At 36.3% G+C, this 18,220-nt stretch overlaps 4 protein-coding genes across 6 annotated transcripts in view; 2 read left to right on the top strand and 2 right to left on the bottom strand.

Annotated features, from left to right (window-relative positions):
- Positions 1 to 7,649, top strand: part of LOC111429808 — an 18,385-nt gene extending 10,736 nt beyond the window's left edge. For both annotated transcript variants that reach the window (XM_023065823.1, XM_023065821.1), the window contains 15 exons: positions 447 to 515; positions 630 to 800; positions 891 to 938; positions 1,962 to 2,103; positions 2,243 to 2,340; positions 2,690 to 2,834; positions 2,932 to 3,020; positions 3,125 to 3,235; positions 3,928 to 4,002; positions 5,181 to 5,246; positions 5,372 to 5,560; positions 5,639 to 5,749; positions 6,241 to 6,321; positions 6,528 to 6,716; positions 7,287 to 7,649. In XM_023065823.1, the coding sequence (XP_022921591.1) occupies positions 447 to 515; positions 630 to 800; positions 891 to 938; positions 1,962 to 2,103; positions 2,243 to 2,340; positions 2,690 to 2,834; positions 2,932 to 3,020; positions 3,125 to 3,235; positions 3,928 to 4,002; positions 5,181 to 5,246; positions 5,372 to 5,560; positions 5,639 to 5,749; positions 6,241 to 6,321; positions 6,528 to 6,710 (1,578 nt within the window). In that variant the 3' untranslated portion in view covers positions 6,711 to 6,716; positions 7,287 to 7,649. The remainder of the gene's footprint in view (positions 1 to 446; positions 516 to 629; positions 801 to 890; positions 939 to 1,961; positions 2,104 to 2,242; positions 2,341 to 2,689; positions 2,835 to 2,931; positions 3,021 to 3,124; positions 3,236 to 3,927; positions 4,003 to 5,180; positions 5,247 to 5,371; positions 5,561 to 5,638; positions 5,750 to 6,240; positions 6,322 to 6,527; positions 6,717 to 7,286) is intronic.
- LOC111429809 (60S ribosomal protein L19-3-like) lies at positions 6,776 to 7,994 on the bottom strand. Its single transcript, XM_023065824.1, has 2 exons — positions 7,764 to 7,994; positions 6,776 to 7,489 (listed from the first exon to the last, which is right to left on the bottom strand). Exons 1-2 carry the CDS (start codon positions 7,873 to 7,875, stop codon positions 6,987 to 6,989), a joined length of 615 nt encoding a protein of 204 aa, XP_022921592.1. The 5' UTR covers positions 7,876 to 7,994; the 3' UTR covers positions 6,776 to 6,986.
- A 1,281-nt stretch (positions 7,995 to 9,275) lies between these two features.
- Positions 9,276 to 12,439, bottom strand: LOC111430145 (zinc finger protein VAR3, chloroplastic-like). 2 transcript variants are annotated; one of them, XM_023066324.1, is made up of 7 exons: positions 11,935 to 12,439; positions 11,256 to 11,373; positions 10,804 to 11,150; positions 10,275 to 10,391; positions 9,825 to 9,941; positions 9,607 to 9,705; positions 9,276 to 9,502 (listed from the first exon to the last, which is right to left on the bottom strand). In XM_023066324.1, exons 1-7 carry the CDS (start codon positions 12,372 to 12,374, stop codon positions 9,403 to 9,405), a joined length of 1,338 nt encoding a protein of 445 aa, XP_022922092.1. In that variant the 5' UTR covers positions 12,375 to 12,439; the 3' UTR covers positions 9,276 to 9,402. The 2 variants fall into 2 exon arrangements, with proteins under 2 accessions (XP_022922092.1, XP_022922093.1); XM_023066325.1 differs by having other exon boundaries at positions 9,276 to 9,515; positions 9,601 to 9,705; positions 11,935 to 12,438.
- Positions 12,440 to 12,841: 402 nt separating this feature from the next.
- LOC111430142 (prostaglandin E synthase 2-like) lies at positions 12,842 to 16,382 on the top strand. The gene is made up of 6 exons (XM_023066321.1): positions 12,842 to 13,298; positions 13,992 to 14,126; positions 14,261 to 14,348; positions 14,850 to 14,944; positions 15,278 to 15,445; positions 15,756 to 16,382. The coding sequence occupies exons 1-6, from the start codon at positions 12,950 to 12,952 to the stop codon at positions 15,914 to 15,916; spliced, it is 996 nt and encodes a 331-aa protein (XP_022922089.1). The 5' UTR covers positions 12,842 to 12,949; the 3' UTR covers positions 15,917 to 16,382.
- The last annotated feature ends 1,838 nt before the right edge of the window (positions 16,383 to 18,220 follow it).

Below are 18,220 nucleotides of genomic sequence, written 5' to 3'. Positions count from 1 at the left end.
AAAAAAAAAAAAAAAAAAAAAAAAAAAAAAAAAAAAAAAAAAAAAAAAAAAAAAAAAAAACCTAGATACCAGGTAAAATAAAATCTATCTAAATCCATAGATATTAGGTAATAATACATATAAATAAATCCCTAGAATATACTGGTGTAACTAATAATAAACGGGAGTGGTAATCATACTCTCACAATATTGGAAAATTTTCCGTCTGAGGCTTTTAGTCAGAGATCTTTTTTCTGAACATTTTGCAACTTTAATTCTTTTTTTTTTTTTTTTTTTTTTTTTTTATATTCAAAGCCAATGGAAGTGTCTCTTTGTGAACTCCCTCGACTATGGGGCTTTCATATTTTTGTGTACAATTCACTTTTTCAATGAAAGGTGTATTCCGTGCTATTTTTTCATTACGTATGACATAATATTATAACATGTCTTATGTTGTTTTGCTAAAGGGAATGACATGCGTAGTTAATGCCGCTAGTGAAAGGGATATGGCCGTTTTTGCTGCTGGAATGATCAAGGTAAATTCCTTCTGGTAGTATTCTGATGTCTCTTTCCGAGTTTTCCTTTACACTTACCTGATGTTGATATTTTATTAATGAAAATACTCATCAGATTATTTTTTTACTTGACAGGCAGAAATAAAGGGCAAGAGTTTCTTGTGTCGAACTGCTGCCAGTTTCGTATCAGCCAGGATTGGTATCACTCCAATAGCTCCTCTTTTGCCAAAGGATGTTGGAATTGAGAAAGAGAGAAAGGGTGGTCTTATAATTGTGGGTTCATATGTTCCAAAAACTACAAAACAGGTAGAATCAATGATTTTAAATTTCCTTACATTATGTGTTTCACTTATTGTTGTGTTAATATTTCACTTATCTACATTCCTGATGTCATAGGTTCAAGAGCTGAAGTTGCGATGTAGCCCATTTTTAAGATGTATCGAGGTGATCTCGCAATTATACAATTGAATATGGGTTTTCATTCTCATTTATGCTAGTTAATCCTTTTCTCGTACATATATTATGGATTTCTTTTTTTATGTTGTACCTCCTTTTTTTCTGTTTGCTTTTTTTTTTTCTTTGGTGAAAAGTGCTAATATTCACATACTGCAAGTTTATTTTACCTGATGGTAACAGACTAGGTTGTATGAAAATAGATGAATGTATAGCACCCTTGTACCCATACTAACGACCTCTTATACTCTTACTTGTAAACTCAAAAGGTCGAAGGCAACAAGTCCTCTTTCTCACTACTGTCAAATCTTATGAGATAGCACTATGCTCTTTGAATATGAAACTGGGGGAAGAATAGCATCTTGGTTGTATGCATGGATAGCATTCAGCCTCACTCCAAAAACGTACCATTCTGAGCCTCATCTTCCAAAACCTTACAAAAACCTCTCTCGGTTCCCATAGATTGTACACTCCCTCAACCATATGCTCCTGCTCCAATATGGAGACACTTCAAATTATGTAACATTTTCCTATGAGACGTTCCAATGATAATGCACGTGATAGTTAGCAGGACAAGACGAAGCATATGTAAGATGGACACTTCATAACAGAAAAGGTTGGAAATTGGTCATGTTTGCACACCTTTTGTTGTCACATAATTGACATTCTTACCAAAGCGTTCATAACAGTAGAAAACAAGTGAATGTAATCGATGTGTTCAATCAAGCTTAAGAGGGAACCTGGGATAGCGCCAAATAAGATAGTTTTTCCTTCCCAATTTATACTAGTTGCTCTTTTCCTTGAATCTGTGCTCATCCTAAATCTCTCTATTGCTGTGCTCCTCCTTTGAACATTTCCTTGTTTGTGCTCGACAGCATAGTACATACTCCTTGTATTTGAGTACAGGACATATTTTTAACATTCCTTTCACATAACTGGTGCAGACTACATTGTTCTGCATGTATGACTTGTTCATATTTTGTATTTGTGACTACTTTTCTTCTTCTCCATCAGGTTTCTGCTGCCAAACTTTCCATGAGTTCAGAGGAAGAGAGGGAGGAGGAAATCAGAAAAGCAGCTATATTTGCAGATATTTATCTCAGGGATCACAAAGATACTCTAATTATGACTAGTCGAGAACTTATCACGGGAAAAAGTTAGTCATTCTAACTTTTCTATAGCTTAATTTATGATACTGATACATTTACACACATACTTCTACCAGTGTATATTGGAATGTACGAGGTTCTTTTTCTTGTGTTGTTGCTGAGGTAGCTACTCGTTTCTTTGATTAGGTCCCTTGGAGAGTTTAGAAATCAATGTCAAAGTAAGTGCAGCACTAGTGGAAATAGTTCAGCGGATAAATACAAAACCTCGCTACATCCTTGCAAAGGTACCAAAAACCGAGTTTTCTTCCCCCCTCTTTTACCTTCATGCTTAATATGTCGGCTGATATCATATGAGGGACTCTCTCCAAACCCCGAAGTACGTGCATGCTGCAGGAATAATTGGTTCTGCCTCTTGAGCTGATCATGCGTGGTTGATATGATTTAGCATATTGGCACCTGAAATTGGGATCAAACAAGTGCTAGATGCTTAAATGCTTACATCAAAATCATATTCTCGCCTGAAAATTTTGTTGTTGAACGATAGCTCACAGTTCATCAATAAAAGATAATGTGGAAAGTTTGTTGTTAAACGACAGCTCACAGTTCATCAATTTGTCTATCTTCTTAATTCAGGGTGGAATTACCTCATCAGATATTGCTACGAAGGCTCTTGGAGCAAAATGTGCTAAGATAATTGGACAAGCCCTTTCTGGAGTTCCCTTGTGGCAACTAGGCCGTGAAAGTAGACATCCTGGAGTTCCATACATTGTTTTTCCAGGTAAATTTAGATAAGATGTCTTCTCTTTTTTTCTAGACTTTTAAATTTGTAATAACTTGATTATGATCTCGGACTATTTCGAATTATGTTACTTAAGGTAATGTTGGCAACAGTGAAGCACTAGCAGAAGTAGTCAGTTCTTGGGCCCTTCCTGCCAGACTTTCCTCTTCAAAAGAGATTCTTCTTGTAAGGGTTATTTGATTTTAAATTTGCACGTTTTTTTTTTAATTATTGGAAACAATTCTCTAGCAATTTTCCCTAAATTTCTGAATATGTCATTCCACATGAAGAATGCAGAACGAGGTGGTTATGCAGTGGGAGCGTTCAATGTCTATAATTTGGAAGGAGTTCAGGCTGTTGTTGCTGCTGCTGAAGAACAACAGAGTCCTGCCATATTACAGGTATGTTGCCATGTGGTTTAAATAATAAAACATTATACCCATAGCTGAGTTATATCATGTATTATTTTATCAATTAGTTTTGCCCGTTGCTGATTACCATGTGATCTGCCTTGACAAATGGCAGATTGCTGAGATCTGTAGACTGTACGTGAATATATTGATAACATTCTTTTTATGATCCAGTTAGTTGCCTGTAAAAAAAAATTGAAAAGAGATAGAGAAATAGTATTTTACCTACAAAAGTTCTAGAAGTTATGCTAAAATATTTTTCGTTGCTTTCATGACCTTTGCCAAAAAAGAAGAATAAAATTTTGCTTTCATGATTTTTGTTTTTCAGAGATAAAAAGATATTTCATTAATGAATGGAATTAAACCCACCGATGGGCAATGATGGGTTACAAGAAAAATATCCAAGGTTAAATGATAAAGAAAGACTATAATCGCTAAGAGGTAGAAGGGTGCGAATATTTGCACCAATGAAAAGCAGTAAAGAGAGCTTTCATGATTGCATTGCATATTTATTCCTTCTCATAGGAGTTTTCCAGATTATTCTCCTCTTTTTTTTTTTTTTGGTTAACAAAACCCTTAGTTCATCTACAGATACTGTTAGATCCTGTTTCTAAAACATGATCAATAAAATCAGGTTCCTTGCATTTAGTGTTAAAAAAATCACAAATTCTTCAAATTTCCAGATCCATCCAGGTGCCTTAAAGCAAGGAGGGCTCTCTTTGGTTTCGTGCTGTATTGCTGCTGCTGAACGAGCCAGTGTAAGTAATGATCATTCACAAAAAAGAGGGGGAAATAGCATCGATTATATAGAATATGAAAAACAAAACTTAAAAACTTATATTCTATATTTTTTTTTGTTTGATGTTATTGGTGGTGGGTTTTTTTTTTTTTTTTTTTTTTTTTTTTTTGGTTTGGGTTTGTGGTGTATGAAATTAATGTCTTGTTTAGCATCAGTTTTTGTTGTTTTTAGGATTAATTACAGTTCGTGTTTAAATTAAATTAAATTAACTCAACGAATATGTCTTCAGCACTCCCTCATTTAAATTAAGTTTCTTAAACTTGTTCTTCCATCACAAAAGAAACGTTTTATTTTACAAGGAAGTGAAAGAAAAGAGAAAGAAGCTGCAGGCTTTTGCTTTTGGGAAATAAAGGAAGCGTTGGCTGTGGCTGTGAGGCTGAGGCTGAGTGGCTGTGCCTGTGCCTGTGCCTGTGCCTGTGTCTGCTTTCTTTCAACATCTTCACTGATTCTCACTGTTCTCTCACATTTGCTTTCAAATCTACAGCTTTCTGCTTTATATGCTGCCTCAATTCTTATTCTAATCAACACTTTGATTTCTTTTAGTTTTGTACTTCATGTGTCTTCTTTTCCAGGTAAAAATCATATTAGAAAGCTTAGCNTTTTTTTTTTTTTTTTTTTTTTTTTTGTGTCTCTTGCAGGATGTGTTTTAAGTGTACATTGAATATTCCTGAATTATTTCAGGTTTCAAAAAGAGGCTGCTATAGAATGTGAAAGTGTAACAAATACTACGTTCAGTTTTAATCTTATGATTTACCTAAAAGAGCATGAAGAAGTAGAGATGCTTCAAATTATTTGTTTTGCTAGTATTTTTCATTCTGAAATTACGCGGAGAAAAAAAAGGGGGGGAAGAAAAAAAGAGGAAGGAATAGGACTCTGGTTTTTAAGCATTATAAATTTGGTTCTTTTTAATAATAATGTCCAATTTAATGCGTATATTATTCCCTTGGATGGAACAACCAATAAAGTATTGATGGACAATGTAGCTTCGGTTCTCATCTTCTAAAACCTGCCAACCAACTACCAGGAAAATATCTGGACATGAGGCCCCAAGTAGGATGAGAGATAATTTGATATTATGTCCTTTTCGTTACAGAGATTCTGATTAAAACGTGGATCTCTCATTATTGATTTCTGTAGGTACCAATCTCTGTTCACTTTGATCACGGAAATTCGATGGAAGATCTGTTAGAAGCAATTGAATTGGTATGTTTACAGGCTATTTAAATATGTTTCCAGCACTGTCCATTTGATTTCCTATCAAGTATTAATGTTAAAAAGTTTACTTGTTACTTGGTTGTAAGTTGTTTTCCTTATTTTCATCCTACTAGGGATTTGATTCAGTAATGGCAGATGGTTCACATCTTCCATTTAAGGAAAATATTGCCTACACAAAGTTCATTTCTTCCTTGGCTCAATCAAAAGACATGCTAGTGGAGGCTGAACTTGGTAGATTATCAGGAACAGAAGATGACTTGACTGTTGAAGATTATGAAGCAAGGCTGACCGATGTATCCCAGGTTACTTCTCTTTCTGCTTCAAAGAAAGGTTTTCTTTAGCTTAGCATTGAAAACTAATACTAATATCAAACAATTCAGGCTCAACAGTTTATTGAGGAGACTGGTATAGATGCTCTAGCAGTGTGTATCGGTAATGTCCATGGCAAATATCCAGCAAGTGGCCCGAATCTCAGACTCGATCTGCTCAAGGTTTAGTATACAAATATTTATATTCAAGTCCTAAATATTTTTATCTCTTCCCTTTTGTATTTATAGCCCGTCGACCCTCTTGACACATTGGAGGTGCATTTTTTTGATTAATTACAGAGAGGGTCTTTTTTATTCTATTTCATCAATCAATTAAATGAGTTGTGTTTCCTATAAAAAAAAAATATATATATATATTCAAGTCATTGTTAGTTTGATTGTGTGCATCATCTGCAGTCCATGCTAATGTTACAATCAGAAATTTTAGGCTACTTCGCTTGTTCATGGTCACTAACTGATGAATTGTGGCACATTGAAAGATGTCTCCAGGGTTTTAGGCGAATGGCTGAGAAATGATGTAATCTCTGTCATGAGGCCAAATATTTAGCTTTTAATTGGAATTTGTTACTTGAACCTTGAATTATTGGTAATCCTTGAACTATCATAATTTTATATATTATGAGTTGACTGATTCTGATAAATTCTTTAACAAGGATTTGCATGCTCTGAGCTCAAGAAAAGGGGTCTTCTTGGTGCTGCACGGAGCTTCCGGTTTGCCTGAGAACCTCATAAAGGTACGAACTTTTAATCGTTTCTTTTCGAACGAAACAGTTAAATAGCTGAGACATGCTCAGTTTCTTGATGTTCGTATTCAGGAGTCATAAAAATGGAACTAATTTGCAGAACACTGTACTTGTATTGCTGAATTCATGTCAAATTTTATTTCTTTAAAGAAATAAACCTGTAAGGATTGTCTCTCTTTGCATCAATTTCTCATCAGGCTTGCATCGAGAACGGAGTGAGAAAGTTCAACGTAAACACCGAGGTTCGGAAGGCATACTTGGATTCACTGAATAGCCCCAGCAAAGACTTAGTCCATGTGATGGAATCAGCCAAAGAATCCATGAAATCTGTGATTGCAGAGAAGATTCATCTATTTGGTTCAGCAGGAAAAGCATTATGAGTTGCAGTATGATGCTTTCTTCCTTCTATTTGAACTGACAATCAAGCTACATACTGTAAAGCATATAGTTAATAAATGGTTATGCACAACTTCCATTTAACTTTTAACTGATTTTTTTTCCTCTACAATACTTATTCAAATTCTGGCATGCTATGAAAAATAAAAAGTAGCCTAAATAACAAGCATTACAATATAGAACTGGTGACAAATATACAAATACATCTGATCTTGCAAAAATAAAAGGACAATTATGCACTTATGTTCTAATCAACAGTTTTATGAAACTTCCACTCCATAAGGAAGACATTCCCTGAATGTGTGAATTTTGTCGCTGCCAGAGCCTGTAATGGCAGTGTAATCTTTCTGCTTTACAACGCTTACTGTAGCTTTACTGTTTCTTGCTCTCTTGGCCTCGACCTGTGCAGAAAGTGTTCTTTCTGATGCTTTTTCGGACTTGACCTTGTGAATGTTTTCCATCAGCACACGCTTGTTTTTGTAGACGTTTCCCTTCACTCTAGTATACATTTGATGATAAATATGCTTATCTATCTTCTCACATTCTCTGTATTTGCGCAGTAATCTTCGGAGGACCCTCATTCTTCTCATCCATAGCAGCTTTGTGGGTAACCTTGCTTCCTTTGTTCCTCTTCGTTTTCCATACCCAGAATGTCGGCCTCTTGATTTTGCTTCGTGGCTTTGTCGAGATCGAAACTTCGAGTGGATTGTTGTCGTCCTCTTGATGATGAAACCATCCTTTATGAGCTTTCTGATGCTCATTCCTGACAGTTACATGTGTTTTCTAGTTAAAATGTTTTTCTTTTGCATCTTTGATAAATTGTTAATAATCAGGTACAAAATTCTTTCCTGAAACAAAAGAATTCATTGTTCACACTTTTGTTAAATCTGTATATGTTATGTTCGCCAAACCTTTTCTTTTCTTCTCTCCTCTCCTCTTAAACATGGTTGTGCACTCATAAGCCAACTTCATGACTGATAAAGTTTAACAGGAAGAAAAAAACCAGTTGATAATTCTTGGAAAGTTGTTGTACTTACTAGAATTGGCTAAGGAGATGGTGCAGGTCTCGTTGGGATCGAGCCATACTTGGCGCTTGCCACAGTCGAGACTACTGGCAGCAAGCCGCTTCTGTAGGGTGAGGGACACCATTGTTGGGGCTGCTTGTGGTGGTTTCTTCTCTGTGCACTGAAAGGGTTCTTCTTGATGGGTAATCCAAAAAGAACACTGCTAAACTTGAAAGAGCGTTGAGACGGATTTGTATATGAAATTTGAAAGCTCTAATATAGAAATGGAATGGTAGGTGGTCGGTCATGTGTTACTTGGGATGCAAGGATTATGCCTTCCTCTCATCTTCCATATTCCTTTTGTTTGTTTGACCATACAAAAAGGCTTGAAAATTCTAGTGTTTTCCTTGGGGCCAAAGTAAAGATGTTATTTATTTTAGTAGTGTGCTTAATTACACAATTATAAAAATAATGGAATTAAATTTTGGTTTATGGTATTATATTAGCAATTAATATGCCAATTTGAGAATAATTCGAAAAATTAAAAGAATATAATATCAACTATGGAATCTCACATATGTTGTTGAATTAAGAATTAAAAAATTAAAAACGAAGAAGCTGCTTCCTTCCACTTCCAATGACCTCTCTTCTTCTTCCTCAGTAACCCTAATTCTATATTTCACATCCAACTCCATTAATGCCACATAAAGTACGTTACTATTTTTTTTTTTTTTTTCCTTCATGTGGGTTCCTTAAAATACCCAAAAACTGTTTAACTGATTATTGTAGTAGAATGTGGAATCTATCTTAGAATCAAAAATTAGATTTTTATCCTATACTCTTCTACAAAAAAGACATTAAGATAAATAATCCCGACACGCTCCCTAGATTTATTTATAGCCCTCAAGGAACCGGGTGAGGTGAAAATCTTTTGTATGATTCTGTAATAGCGACGAGAACAGTGATGTTATTATCAACTATGATTATCTAACCGTTTGAGTACAGTTAATCTAGTTGAGCCTCAATCAAAATAACAATCAAAATATAGTTTTTGGGGATGGAATTTGTGACGTCAACCTATATGGTTTGTTATTTTTCTAATTTCTTCCTCAGCAGAATACGAGAGGCTACCTTTTGATTTACCAGAAGCGGAAGAAGAATTAGTAGCGGGTTCTCAAACCGAGTATTCGAGTATCAAATTTGGTTTATTTTATGTTATATTATATTTCCTTATATATTTAACGGCGGATGAGTTCCAAAAGCTCGAGCTTTTCGAAATAAACAATGGAACCATGCAGGTGGTAAAAAATCCCTATATATGGTAAAAATCCCTTCATAGGGACCATGAAAATATTTGTTAAACTTGTAATCATATATAAATTTCACATACCTCATCCATTTCTTGTCCCAAATAGTTAAAATCAATTTTGTCTAAGTTCAAAATCACTCCAAAAAACATGTTTACATCACTCAAAATCAATTTTACTCATAAAAATTACTTTTATAAGTAAAAAGAACTAATATTTGAATGATTAAAAGACATAGTTGGAAATAATTTTAATTTTGATAAGTAAAAAAATCTCTTTGAAGATAGTGACAAAAGAGAGAGAAGAGGAGAGGAAGTTGATCACCAAACATCCCAAAATTTTAATCAATTTGTCGGCTTCGGACATCATCTTCCCCTTGGTGACTCCCATAGCTGCTCCTCGTACTCGTCACTTGCTCCTCCTTTAGGCCGCTCACCATCACACTTCCGGTAGACCATGTTTGGTCTATAATTCAAAAGAGCAGCGGTTATCAGTACATAGTTCTTTCTTTAAAGTCGGAGGTTCAAATCCTCTACGTTAGTAAACCGTGCGAGCAAGAGTAAACTTACGAGGGGCATTCCCATTCTCCTGGATTCATTTCCCTCTTCGGGCGATGTTCTCGGCAACGCAAACATTTCTTGTTACTGGCAAAGTTCATGAATGTACATCTGTAGGTGAATGCACCAGAAGAGAACACAGCATTGTCAAACAAGAAACAAATTTCACTGAATACAAGAACAGATCATGATTGATGGAGTGACAGAAGGATGATAAGTAATGAACTTACTTCGGACAGACCCAATCTCCCTTCTTCATTTCAATTTCGCCGACATCAATCTTCTTCGGCCTCTCGGTTTTGCACTTTAAGCAGTTGACGTTTCTTGAGAAGTTCATAAAGTTGCACCTATTACAAAAGGAATGGAATGTGTATGAGTTTAAACACCAGTAGTGATACTTAGCTTTGAGCTCGTGCGACAGTTGTTTTAGGCAAAGGAACTCATAAGAACTGCCCAAGTCCACCGCTAGCAGATATTGTCCTCTTTGAGCTTTTTCTTTCGAATTTTCTCTTAAGGTTTTTAAAACGTGTATGCTAGAGAGAGGTTTCCACACCCTTATGAAGAATGTTTCGTTCCCCTCTCCAACCGATGTGGGGATCTCACAAATAAGGTTAGTCGAGAAGTACAAATATTCAAAAGACCAAAGAATTGTTTGAGAGCAAGATTGAACAAGTGCTTACTCTGAACAGATCCAATCTCCACTTTTCATTTCAATATCATCTGCACGAACTCTTTTAGGACCATCTTCGTTACATTTCAAACATTTTCTGTTTCTCGAAAAATTCAAGAAGTTGCATCTGCAAAAAGGAAGTATTAGTTAGAAATATCAAAAGATAAATGAAGCGGATTTCGGGTCTCGTCCATAGGCCATCAGACGCAAAGATGTAAAGCTTAAAGGTAAGATGAAATACTCGATATCCATGCTTAACATGATCCAAAACTTCCTATCATCCTATGATGCAATGAAATGGAGAGTTGTAAGCATTCACGTCAAGGTCGAGGTCTCTTTCAGGCCACAGATGGGGATAGCAGCCTAAAATTAATTCCATCGGAAACGTGTCGAGGGCTAAGTGGCAAGATTTCTTACTAAAGTAACCTATTCATCTAATCATCTCTTGAATAATCAACCACCAAAAGATGCAAAGAAATTCAAGCTAATAGAAAAGTAGTTCAAAGAAGTAATGAAGTTACACTTCAGATATTACTTACTTTGTACACATCCAATCTCCTCTCTTCATCTCAACATTTTGAGATAAAGCATCATCTGTAAATTTTGATGGTTTTTCTTTTCTTCGGGTAGATTTCGTATTGGGCTTCACGGCTGATGCATCGATGGGTTTTTCACTCAGTTTCAATAGCTCAGAAAGCAATTTTCTCGCAGAGACTTCGACACGCTCTCTACCGGGAGGTTTGTCCCCTCCAGACAAAACAACTGGCTCCAATGCATAGGTCAACAATAATCGAGCTACATCCACAGTTCTTGCAGTTGCTTCTGTTTCCTTTAAAATAACATAAGCTCGACCACAGGAGCCTCGAAGATTGCAAGTACTACAAACCTGTACAAAGTAGATATATCGAAATGAAACGAGTAAACCAAGCCATGATACAAGTGATTCTATCATTTGAAAAAATGACCACGATAATTAAGTGAGACTACATACGTCCCCTTCGTCTAGTTGCACGTAAGCCCTCAATCTCTTAGCTGAATTAACAACTTTCCGGAAGAGATTGGGACATCCATCCTTCACAAGGGTTTGAATATCATCTGTGGACAATGACCTGCACAAAGAAAAAGCAACAGATTCTAATCAAGCCCGGAGAAACGTACTTCCCTACGAGACAAGGGCGGTAATCAATACCATACTAAGTAATGCAAGTGAAACATAGACACTGCCCTTCCCTCCCTAGAACAACAAGGATGTTCTAGAAAGGAATGAGAATCCAGAATCTTAAACTATAAGGGCCATGAAATTCTTTCAAACGGGATATGGAGATCAGCTGTGTGAACAATCACAGGCCGGATTACATAACAAATTGCAGAATAGATAACAAAACATACAATCAGCAGGATTCTAATTTGTGAAAAAACAGGGTATGTCCACTTCCAATGATGAATTTGAGCAATTGAACTTGAACTACGCAATGGCCTTCAGGTATGAACCATCCATTTCCAGATAACAAGATGTCCCCAAGTTGATTTCAAGCGTTAGAGATTATATCCAAAAACCCTAGAGATTCGTCGCTAGAATACTTTCATCCAATCCCAGAAGATGCAACCGTATCAGCTTAATTTCCAGTACACGATTCTAAAAAACATCAAACTCTAAACACAAAACTCACTTGAAAATATCGTAGCGTTCGCGCGCAAAGTTAAGACAAGCATCCTTCAACACATTCATGTCGTTGTAATCATTCACAGATGTCGTAGCTACATCACCGCCGCTCCCATCTCCGTTCGCATCTTCTACATTAGGTTCGACCAAGTAACCCTTGGTCCTCAGACCGTCGACGAAGGAAACCCATTCAGGCCAGGGGTGGTGAGTGAGGCCGGAGTAGGATTGAGAAGCATCAGCGCCGCCACTGCTGGCGGAATCAAGCCCTGTAGAAGAACTGCACTTGATCAAAGATATGAGCTTCGGCGGGAGTCTTCTCGGGAAGAGGAGTGGCGATAGAGCTCTGGATGTAGTTCGGGAGATTGCAGTGCCGAAATACATGAACTTCGGAGCAGACATCACTGTGCTTCGTGGATTCCAGACGGAAACGAAAAGGGTTTTTGCCATAGGCGTTCATCTGCAGATGGGTTTTAGTAGGATGACAGAGACGACAAATATTACTATTATTATTATTTTCTAAAAATGTCCAAACTTTAGGTTAAATTCTACAAATATATATATATATAAAAATTTTTTTTATATTTTTTAATTAAACATTTCCCTTTAATCCTTAGTATTTCAAAATTTTAATTAAAATAATGAAAATAAAATTAAAATGTATTATCCACTAAAAATTTTTTAAAATAAAATTTAAATAGCTAGATGTTAGCTTTTATTTATTTATTTTATTTAAAGAATAATTCTAAATTTTTATTTTTTATTCTCTTAAAATATGTAATTTTAAAATTTTCAAGATAAATTACTTAAATATCTATTTTTTTTATATTAAATTTGTAATCTAAATACATCAAACAAAATAATAATTTTAAATAAATATATATATATATATATATATATTGGAGAGAGACGGATTGGCACTGGCGGGCAGAACCCCACGTAAACCCCTAAAACTTTAAACCATTCTCAATCTGTGTTCTTCGTTCTTCCTGAAAGATCTGTTTCCCCTTCTCCGATTCGACGTCATGAGAAGGTCTTCCTCTATCGCTTCCTCCTTCCTCTACCGCTCAATCGGTACCTCTCATGGCGCCGTTTCCGCCTATGCCATCTCCAATCAGCGTCTTCTCCAAGCTGCGCTGTTCAGTTCCAGCTCCCACACCCACCGGCGCTGGTTTTCCTCTCTCCTAGATTCCGTTGCTGGTGGTTCTACCCGAGCTGCATCGCTCGGCGTTGTTGGAGCTGTTGCTTCTCTAGCTGCTGCTGTTTCTATGTCCCAGGATGTTTATGCGAAGGAGCCCTTGCGGCAGGAGTTGGTTCCTAAGGAGGTTGTGCTCTATCAATACGAAGCGTGTCCGTTTTGTAATAAAGTTAAAGGTGAATTTTTTTTTTTTTCTTGTTCCTGTTGATCTCTGTGTTTTGATTGATCTTGTTGGTTGATGAATTTGTGTGGTTGCGAGGGATCTTGGGGGAGGAATTTTGGATTGGTAATTGCGTTGGGTTTATTTATATGATGCGACTTCATAAGTTTTGTGTTCAATCTTCTGCCGAGGTGGGGGTAAAGTTGGGGGATCTCAATTAAGGGTCACATTTACCATTTTCAGGATTACCAATTTTGATATTCTTTTTCTGTTCCCTCCTTATAAGGGCGAGATTGCCGAACTAGATCTAGTAACTGTGTTAACTCTTCTGTAAACTTTCCTGCTTCCCGATTGCGGATTTCTCTTCTGTTCAGATTAACCGACCATCCTGTCGTTTTCCTTTTGGCTACAATATGAATATATTTTAGGATTACATGTGAGACTGGGTAACGAGAGCTGAATTGTTTATGGAGACTATGTCAAGTGTATGATCTGAATCGAAATCTTGTAATTTTTGAATCTACTGATTTTCATAAACATGGCAAGACTGTATAATAAAGCAAATTGTATGCGGTTTCCAGTATATATAGGCTTAGCCTTTTAACCAAAAATTTCAAATTTACTATGTCCATAATTGTACTTTTCAGAACCCTCCATGTGGTTTCATGCTCTTCGACATTTAATGACGATATTTCACCTTTGATCTCAGCTTTTCTTGACTACTACGATATTCCATACAAAGTTGTCGAGGTCAATCCACTTAGTAAGAAAGAAATTAAATGGTCGGATTATAAGAAGGTGCCAATATTGGTGGTTGATGGTGAACAGATGGTTGACTCGTCAGGTGCTATTCCATTATTCTCAATGGTCTTTTGTATTTTTTAAATCGCAAATCTCAGTTTTGTCAAGTTTTTTTTTACTAGCACATTTAATTTGGTGTTACTTATGGACTAACTCCTGGTTATGGCATTACTGCAGCCATTATCGACCAGTTGAGCCACAAGTTTTTGTCAGATCAAGATGCTTCTTCTGTCCCTGAAGATGATGAAGAGACAAAATGGCGTCGGTAGGTTTTCAATTGGAGAACCACTTTTCCTAATTCCTGTTCCTTAAATACGAATTTCCATACACTGAATTTCACATGTAAATTTTTTATTTAATGGGGGGGATTGTGTATCAGGTCCGGCCACTAATGTTTTTATGATCATATACTTGATTATAGATACACAATGGTTGTGAAATAGTTTTAAATTACTTCAATTGTTAAGATTCTGAATAGAACTGCAAAGGCTACGTATGTCCTGCTGTCTTGTTGTGCTACTAGGCTAGTTACATCTGGAAGCTTAAGCTTAAACCAGATGCATGTTGGTTGTTCCTTCATCCATATTGTATATTTTTCATTACCAGGCGAGTTCATTTCTGATAACATATATATTTTTAGCATATTTGGTCCTTTTTTATCTTGATTTTCTTAATGATAATTGAATTGTTAGTCACCAATTGTATAAAACCTTTGGTGATGCTGTTCATTTGTTTAACTTTCGGCACTTCATGGTTATTGATGCAGATGGGTAGATAGTCACTTGGTACACGTCTTATCACCAAACATATATCGAAATACTTCCGAGGCCCTTGAATCATTTGACTACATTACTAGTAATGGTATGAGCTAATCATGGATCTTTTTTTTTTTACTGAAACGTTCTGCTTAACAAACGTATCTTGATGTGAATTGAGGATTTTTCGAATCCACTTCAGTTAGACTTTAATTTACTCTAGAAAATTTTGTTTATTTGGAGATTAACTTCTTGGTTTGAGAATTCAATTAGGATTTGATGCTCATTCTCATTGTTACTTTATTTTGATTTAGGCTCTTGTTAATATGAGCTTAGGTTATTGATCTTATTCAGTTGTGGATTGAGACTGAAAAGAAACTTAGTGACGATTGAGTTAGGTATTTCATTCATCCGCTTCTCTTGTGAACCCTATTCTTAGGTAATTTTGGCTTTGCTGAAAAGATTTCTGTAAAGTATGCTGGAGCCGCTGCTATGTATTTTGTGTCAAAGAAACTAAAGAAGAAATATAATATTACCGATGAGCGTGCAGCATTATACGAAGCAGCAGAAACATGGGTAGATGCTTTGGCTGGACGGGACTTCCTAGGTATGTACTTTGACGATGATGCGTTTATACACGATATGAATTGTTACACCAACTTCGAATTTTTGTAGTCTTAAACTCCACCTTCAACACGACTCGTTCTTTCTGAAAAAAACTAACCACTCCTTGTTTTCCTGGCCATTTTTCTACTGAAAATGGGAACAAGTAGTTATGGAACTTGTATTTTTTAGAAAAGAAGAAAAAGAGAAGGACGTTTGGGACGACTGTTTAAGGCTTTCTATTGTATGCAAAGTTGTGTCATTATGTTTCTTCAATGGCATGAAATTCAATGGTTCTTGTTTTGCATTTTTAGGAGGCTCGAAACCTAATCTAGCTGATCTTGCGGTGTTCGGGGTGTTGAGACCCATCCGTTACTTGAGGTCGGGTAAAGACATGGTGGAGCACACACGGATCGGTGAATGGTACACCAGAATGGAGAGCACTGTTGGAGACTCCTCCAGGCTCAGATCCTAATCTCTCTACTGTCCTGGGCGTTGGAAACTCTGGAAAAATCACTTTATTTTCACTAGATTATCTCTCTTTTTGGGTACACAATATCTATATGTGCAAATTTTGAAATTCTAACTGATTTTTTTAGGAACCATCTTCATTGTTACCCTGAGAAATGGCGTCGTCGACGTCGAAGTAATAAATAGAATACGTTTTTTGTTTTTTCGTTTTGAGAGACTTTGTTGGACAGAGTTGCAAGAGATTGCTGAGAAAACTTGCTATTTGAAGGTGAGCCAGAAATGGAACTACAGAAGTGAACAGATCACAGCTACGGAAGTACTAGCTTTTCCCGCCGGCCCTTGTTTGTTATTCTCTCTTTTGATTGTACTGCTTCATGTGGATGGATATGTGTGAGGACAATAATTTGTTGAAGTGATATAGTGCCCATGCTTTGTTCATAAAAGAAATGAAACAATAATGGTACTGGTCATGGTCATGATTCTGATTAGATATGAACTTATAGACCTCTTTGATTAGCATATACAAGTTAGTTTCTATGTTGTGTATACCGTAGAGAACTCGTGATACTCATTTCATTGCTAATTATTGTTAAGACGAAATTTTATGTTTGTCTAACATGATATCAGAGATTGAATATCTATATATTTCGTTGAAAGAAAATTAGAATACATATTAAGAATGGGACAGGAGAGATTTCACAATTTTTTATAAAGTACATGATCTCATTATGTTTGCTATAACAATCTAAAATTATACTTTCGACATTGTGATATTGACATGTATACGACAAGCCTTAAAGAACACAAGCCATATATTCATTTTTTACTAGTTTTGTGGCTTTGTTGGACCATCGGTGAGTCTGCCTTTACCAACCGAACATCGTTTGTATAGAATCCAAGTTTGTTCGACTACGCATGTTCGTGCGTATGTTCAGATGTAGTGACATGACACAACAATGTCATCTCTACATGACACAACAAAGTCATCTTTTCGACAACATGATCTATGTATCGTCGTCTCGATCGTTGGGAATTGACCAATGTATGAGGCTTTTCAGAATTGCTATAATTTATGTTGAAAAATATGAAGTATAAATATGTGGTTCGTCCTCCCAAAAGGCAAAATTGACAGGGAAAAGGTGAGAGAGAGAGGAACAGAAAAGCCTCCACCGTATTGATCTCCCGCGCCGGTGACACGAATCGTTTATCTTCTCTCTTTGTCTCCACCTAAAACCCTTTTGCTGCATCGCAACTAAGCTTCTAGGGTTTCCAACACCCTCCTTGCGAGAAATCATGGCCTCCAAGTCTGCGAACCTATGGGTTCTGTTGGGATTGGGTTTGGCTGGAATCCTGCTGATTACGAAAAGGCTCAAGAAAGCGATTAAAGAGGACTTTGGAGCGTTTATCGGCAAGCTTCAGCTACTTCCTCCTCCTCAGCCTGCTCCTCCTAAAGCTCCTCATCCTCTGACCGGTCTCACCTTCGCCGTTTCCGACGTGTAGGCTTCACAGTATTTCATTTTTCGTTTTTATCATTATTGTTATTGTACATGTCGTCGTTGTTCTCGTTGTTGTTATTTCTGTCGTTGTTTTGGCCGTCTTTTCTTTCACGTACATGTTTGCTTGCGAGCGAGTGGGGGTGCTAAACAAGTTGAAGGAAAACGCATCTTGATTTTATTTATTGGGAAAATTTGGCGTCGTTGGTTTCCTCGTGACAAGTTAAGTGCTTTGCGTTTCAATTTCTGGACTGGACTTCTTCCATTTCCCCTTCATATTTGCATTTTGGATTTATAAAGAGGAATGTTTGGTGAATCTATGAAAAAACTTGCGTTTTGGTGATTATGATATTTTTGTTTCAATGAGGATAAATGTTAGAATCTATATGGTATATGCCATATTAATATGTTTAACTGCCGAGAGAATCCCATGAAAGTGTTTTGAAGTTTTGGAAATAATCTGTGTTTTTGTTAAGGGGAATAAGAGAATGTTATAGATGATTGTCAGGCCATCTTTTTAGTTTTAGATATTAAGGAGTATCTAGCTAGAGAAAACTAGGGGAATCTTAAGTTTAGAGGCCATGGGAGGAGTGTTGAGATTTGACTCATTTCAATCACTCTATTTGAGTTTCTATGTCAAGACCTTTCTTTTTTATAATTATTAACATTATAGTTTTTCTCAATGTTTGGAGCTCATTTTTTTTATTACTTTTTACTTTGTTTTGTAAGCTCCGTTTGTCTATAACATTTTGTGATGGATTCATGATTATACGTGTTCATTCTCTCTACACGAGCCCTTTCTAGTTGGTCCCTAA

The sequence above is a fragment of the Cucurbita moschata genome, unplaced genomic scaffold, assembly GCF_002738365.1.
Source record: "Cucurbita moschata cultivar Rifu unplaced genomic scaffold, Cmos_1.0 Cmo_Scf00032, whole genome shotgun sequence".
Taxonomy (NCBI): domain Eukaryota; kingdom Viridiplantae; phylum Streptophyta; class Magnoliopsida; order Cucurbitales; family Cucurbitaceae; genus Cucurbita; species Cucurbita moschata.
The sequence above is the reverse complement of the archived record's forward strand: the minus strand, read 5'-3'. Positions and strand labels throughout refer to the sequence as shown.

What these genes read in the sequence shown, in the direction of transcription:
- LOC111429809 (XM_023065824.1), bottom strand. Translation starts at nt 7,875, where the DNA reads ATGGTGTCCCTCACCCTACAGAAGCGGCTTGCTGCCAGTAGTCTCGAC. An exon ending in CATCTCCTTAGCCAATTCTA is followed by an intron (nt 7,490 to 7,763) that starts GTAAGTACAACA and finishes TGTAACTGTCAG; the next exon opens with GAATGAGCATCAGAAAGCTC.
- LOC111430145 (XM_023066324.1), bottom strand. Translation starts at nt 12,374, where the DNA reads ATGGCAAAAACCCTTTTCGTTTCCGTCTGGAATCCACGAAGCACAGTG. An exon ending in TGCAACTAGACGAAGGGGAC is followed by an intron (nt 11,151 to 11,255) that starts GTATGTAGTCTC and finishes TACTTTGTACAG; the next exon opens with GTTTGTAGTACTTGCAATCT. An exon ending in GGAGATTGGGTCTGTCCGAA is followed by an intron (nt 9,706 to 9,824) that starts GTAAGTTCATTA and finishes ATTCACCTACAG; the next exon opens with ATGTACATTCATGAACTTTG.
- LOC111430142 (XM_023066321.1), top strand. Translation starts at nt 12,950, where the DNA reads ATGAGAAGGTCTTCCTCTATCGCTTCCTCCTTCCTCTACCGCTCAATC. An exon ending in GAAGAGACAAAATGGCGTCG is followed by an intron (nt 14,349 to 14,849) that starts GTAGGTTTTCAA and finishes TTATTGATGCAG; the next exon opens with ATGGGTAGATAGTCACTTGG. An exon ending in TGACTACATTACTAGTAATG is followed by an intron (nt 14,945 to 15,277) that starts GTATGAGCTAAT and finishes CCCTATTCTTAG; the next exon opens with GTAATTTTGGCTTTGCTGAA.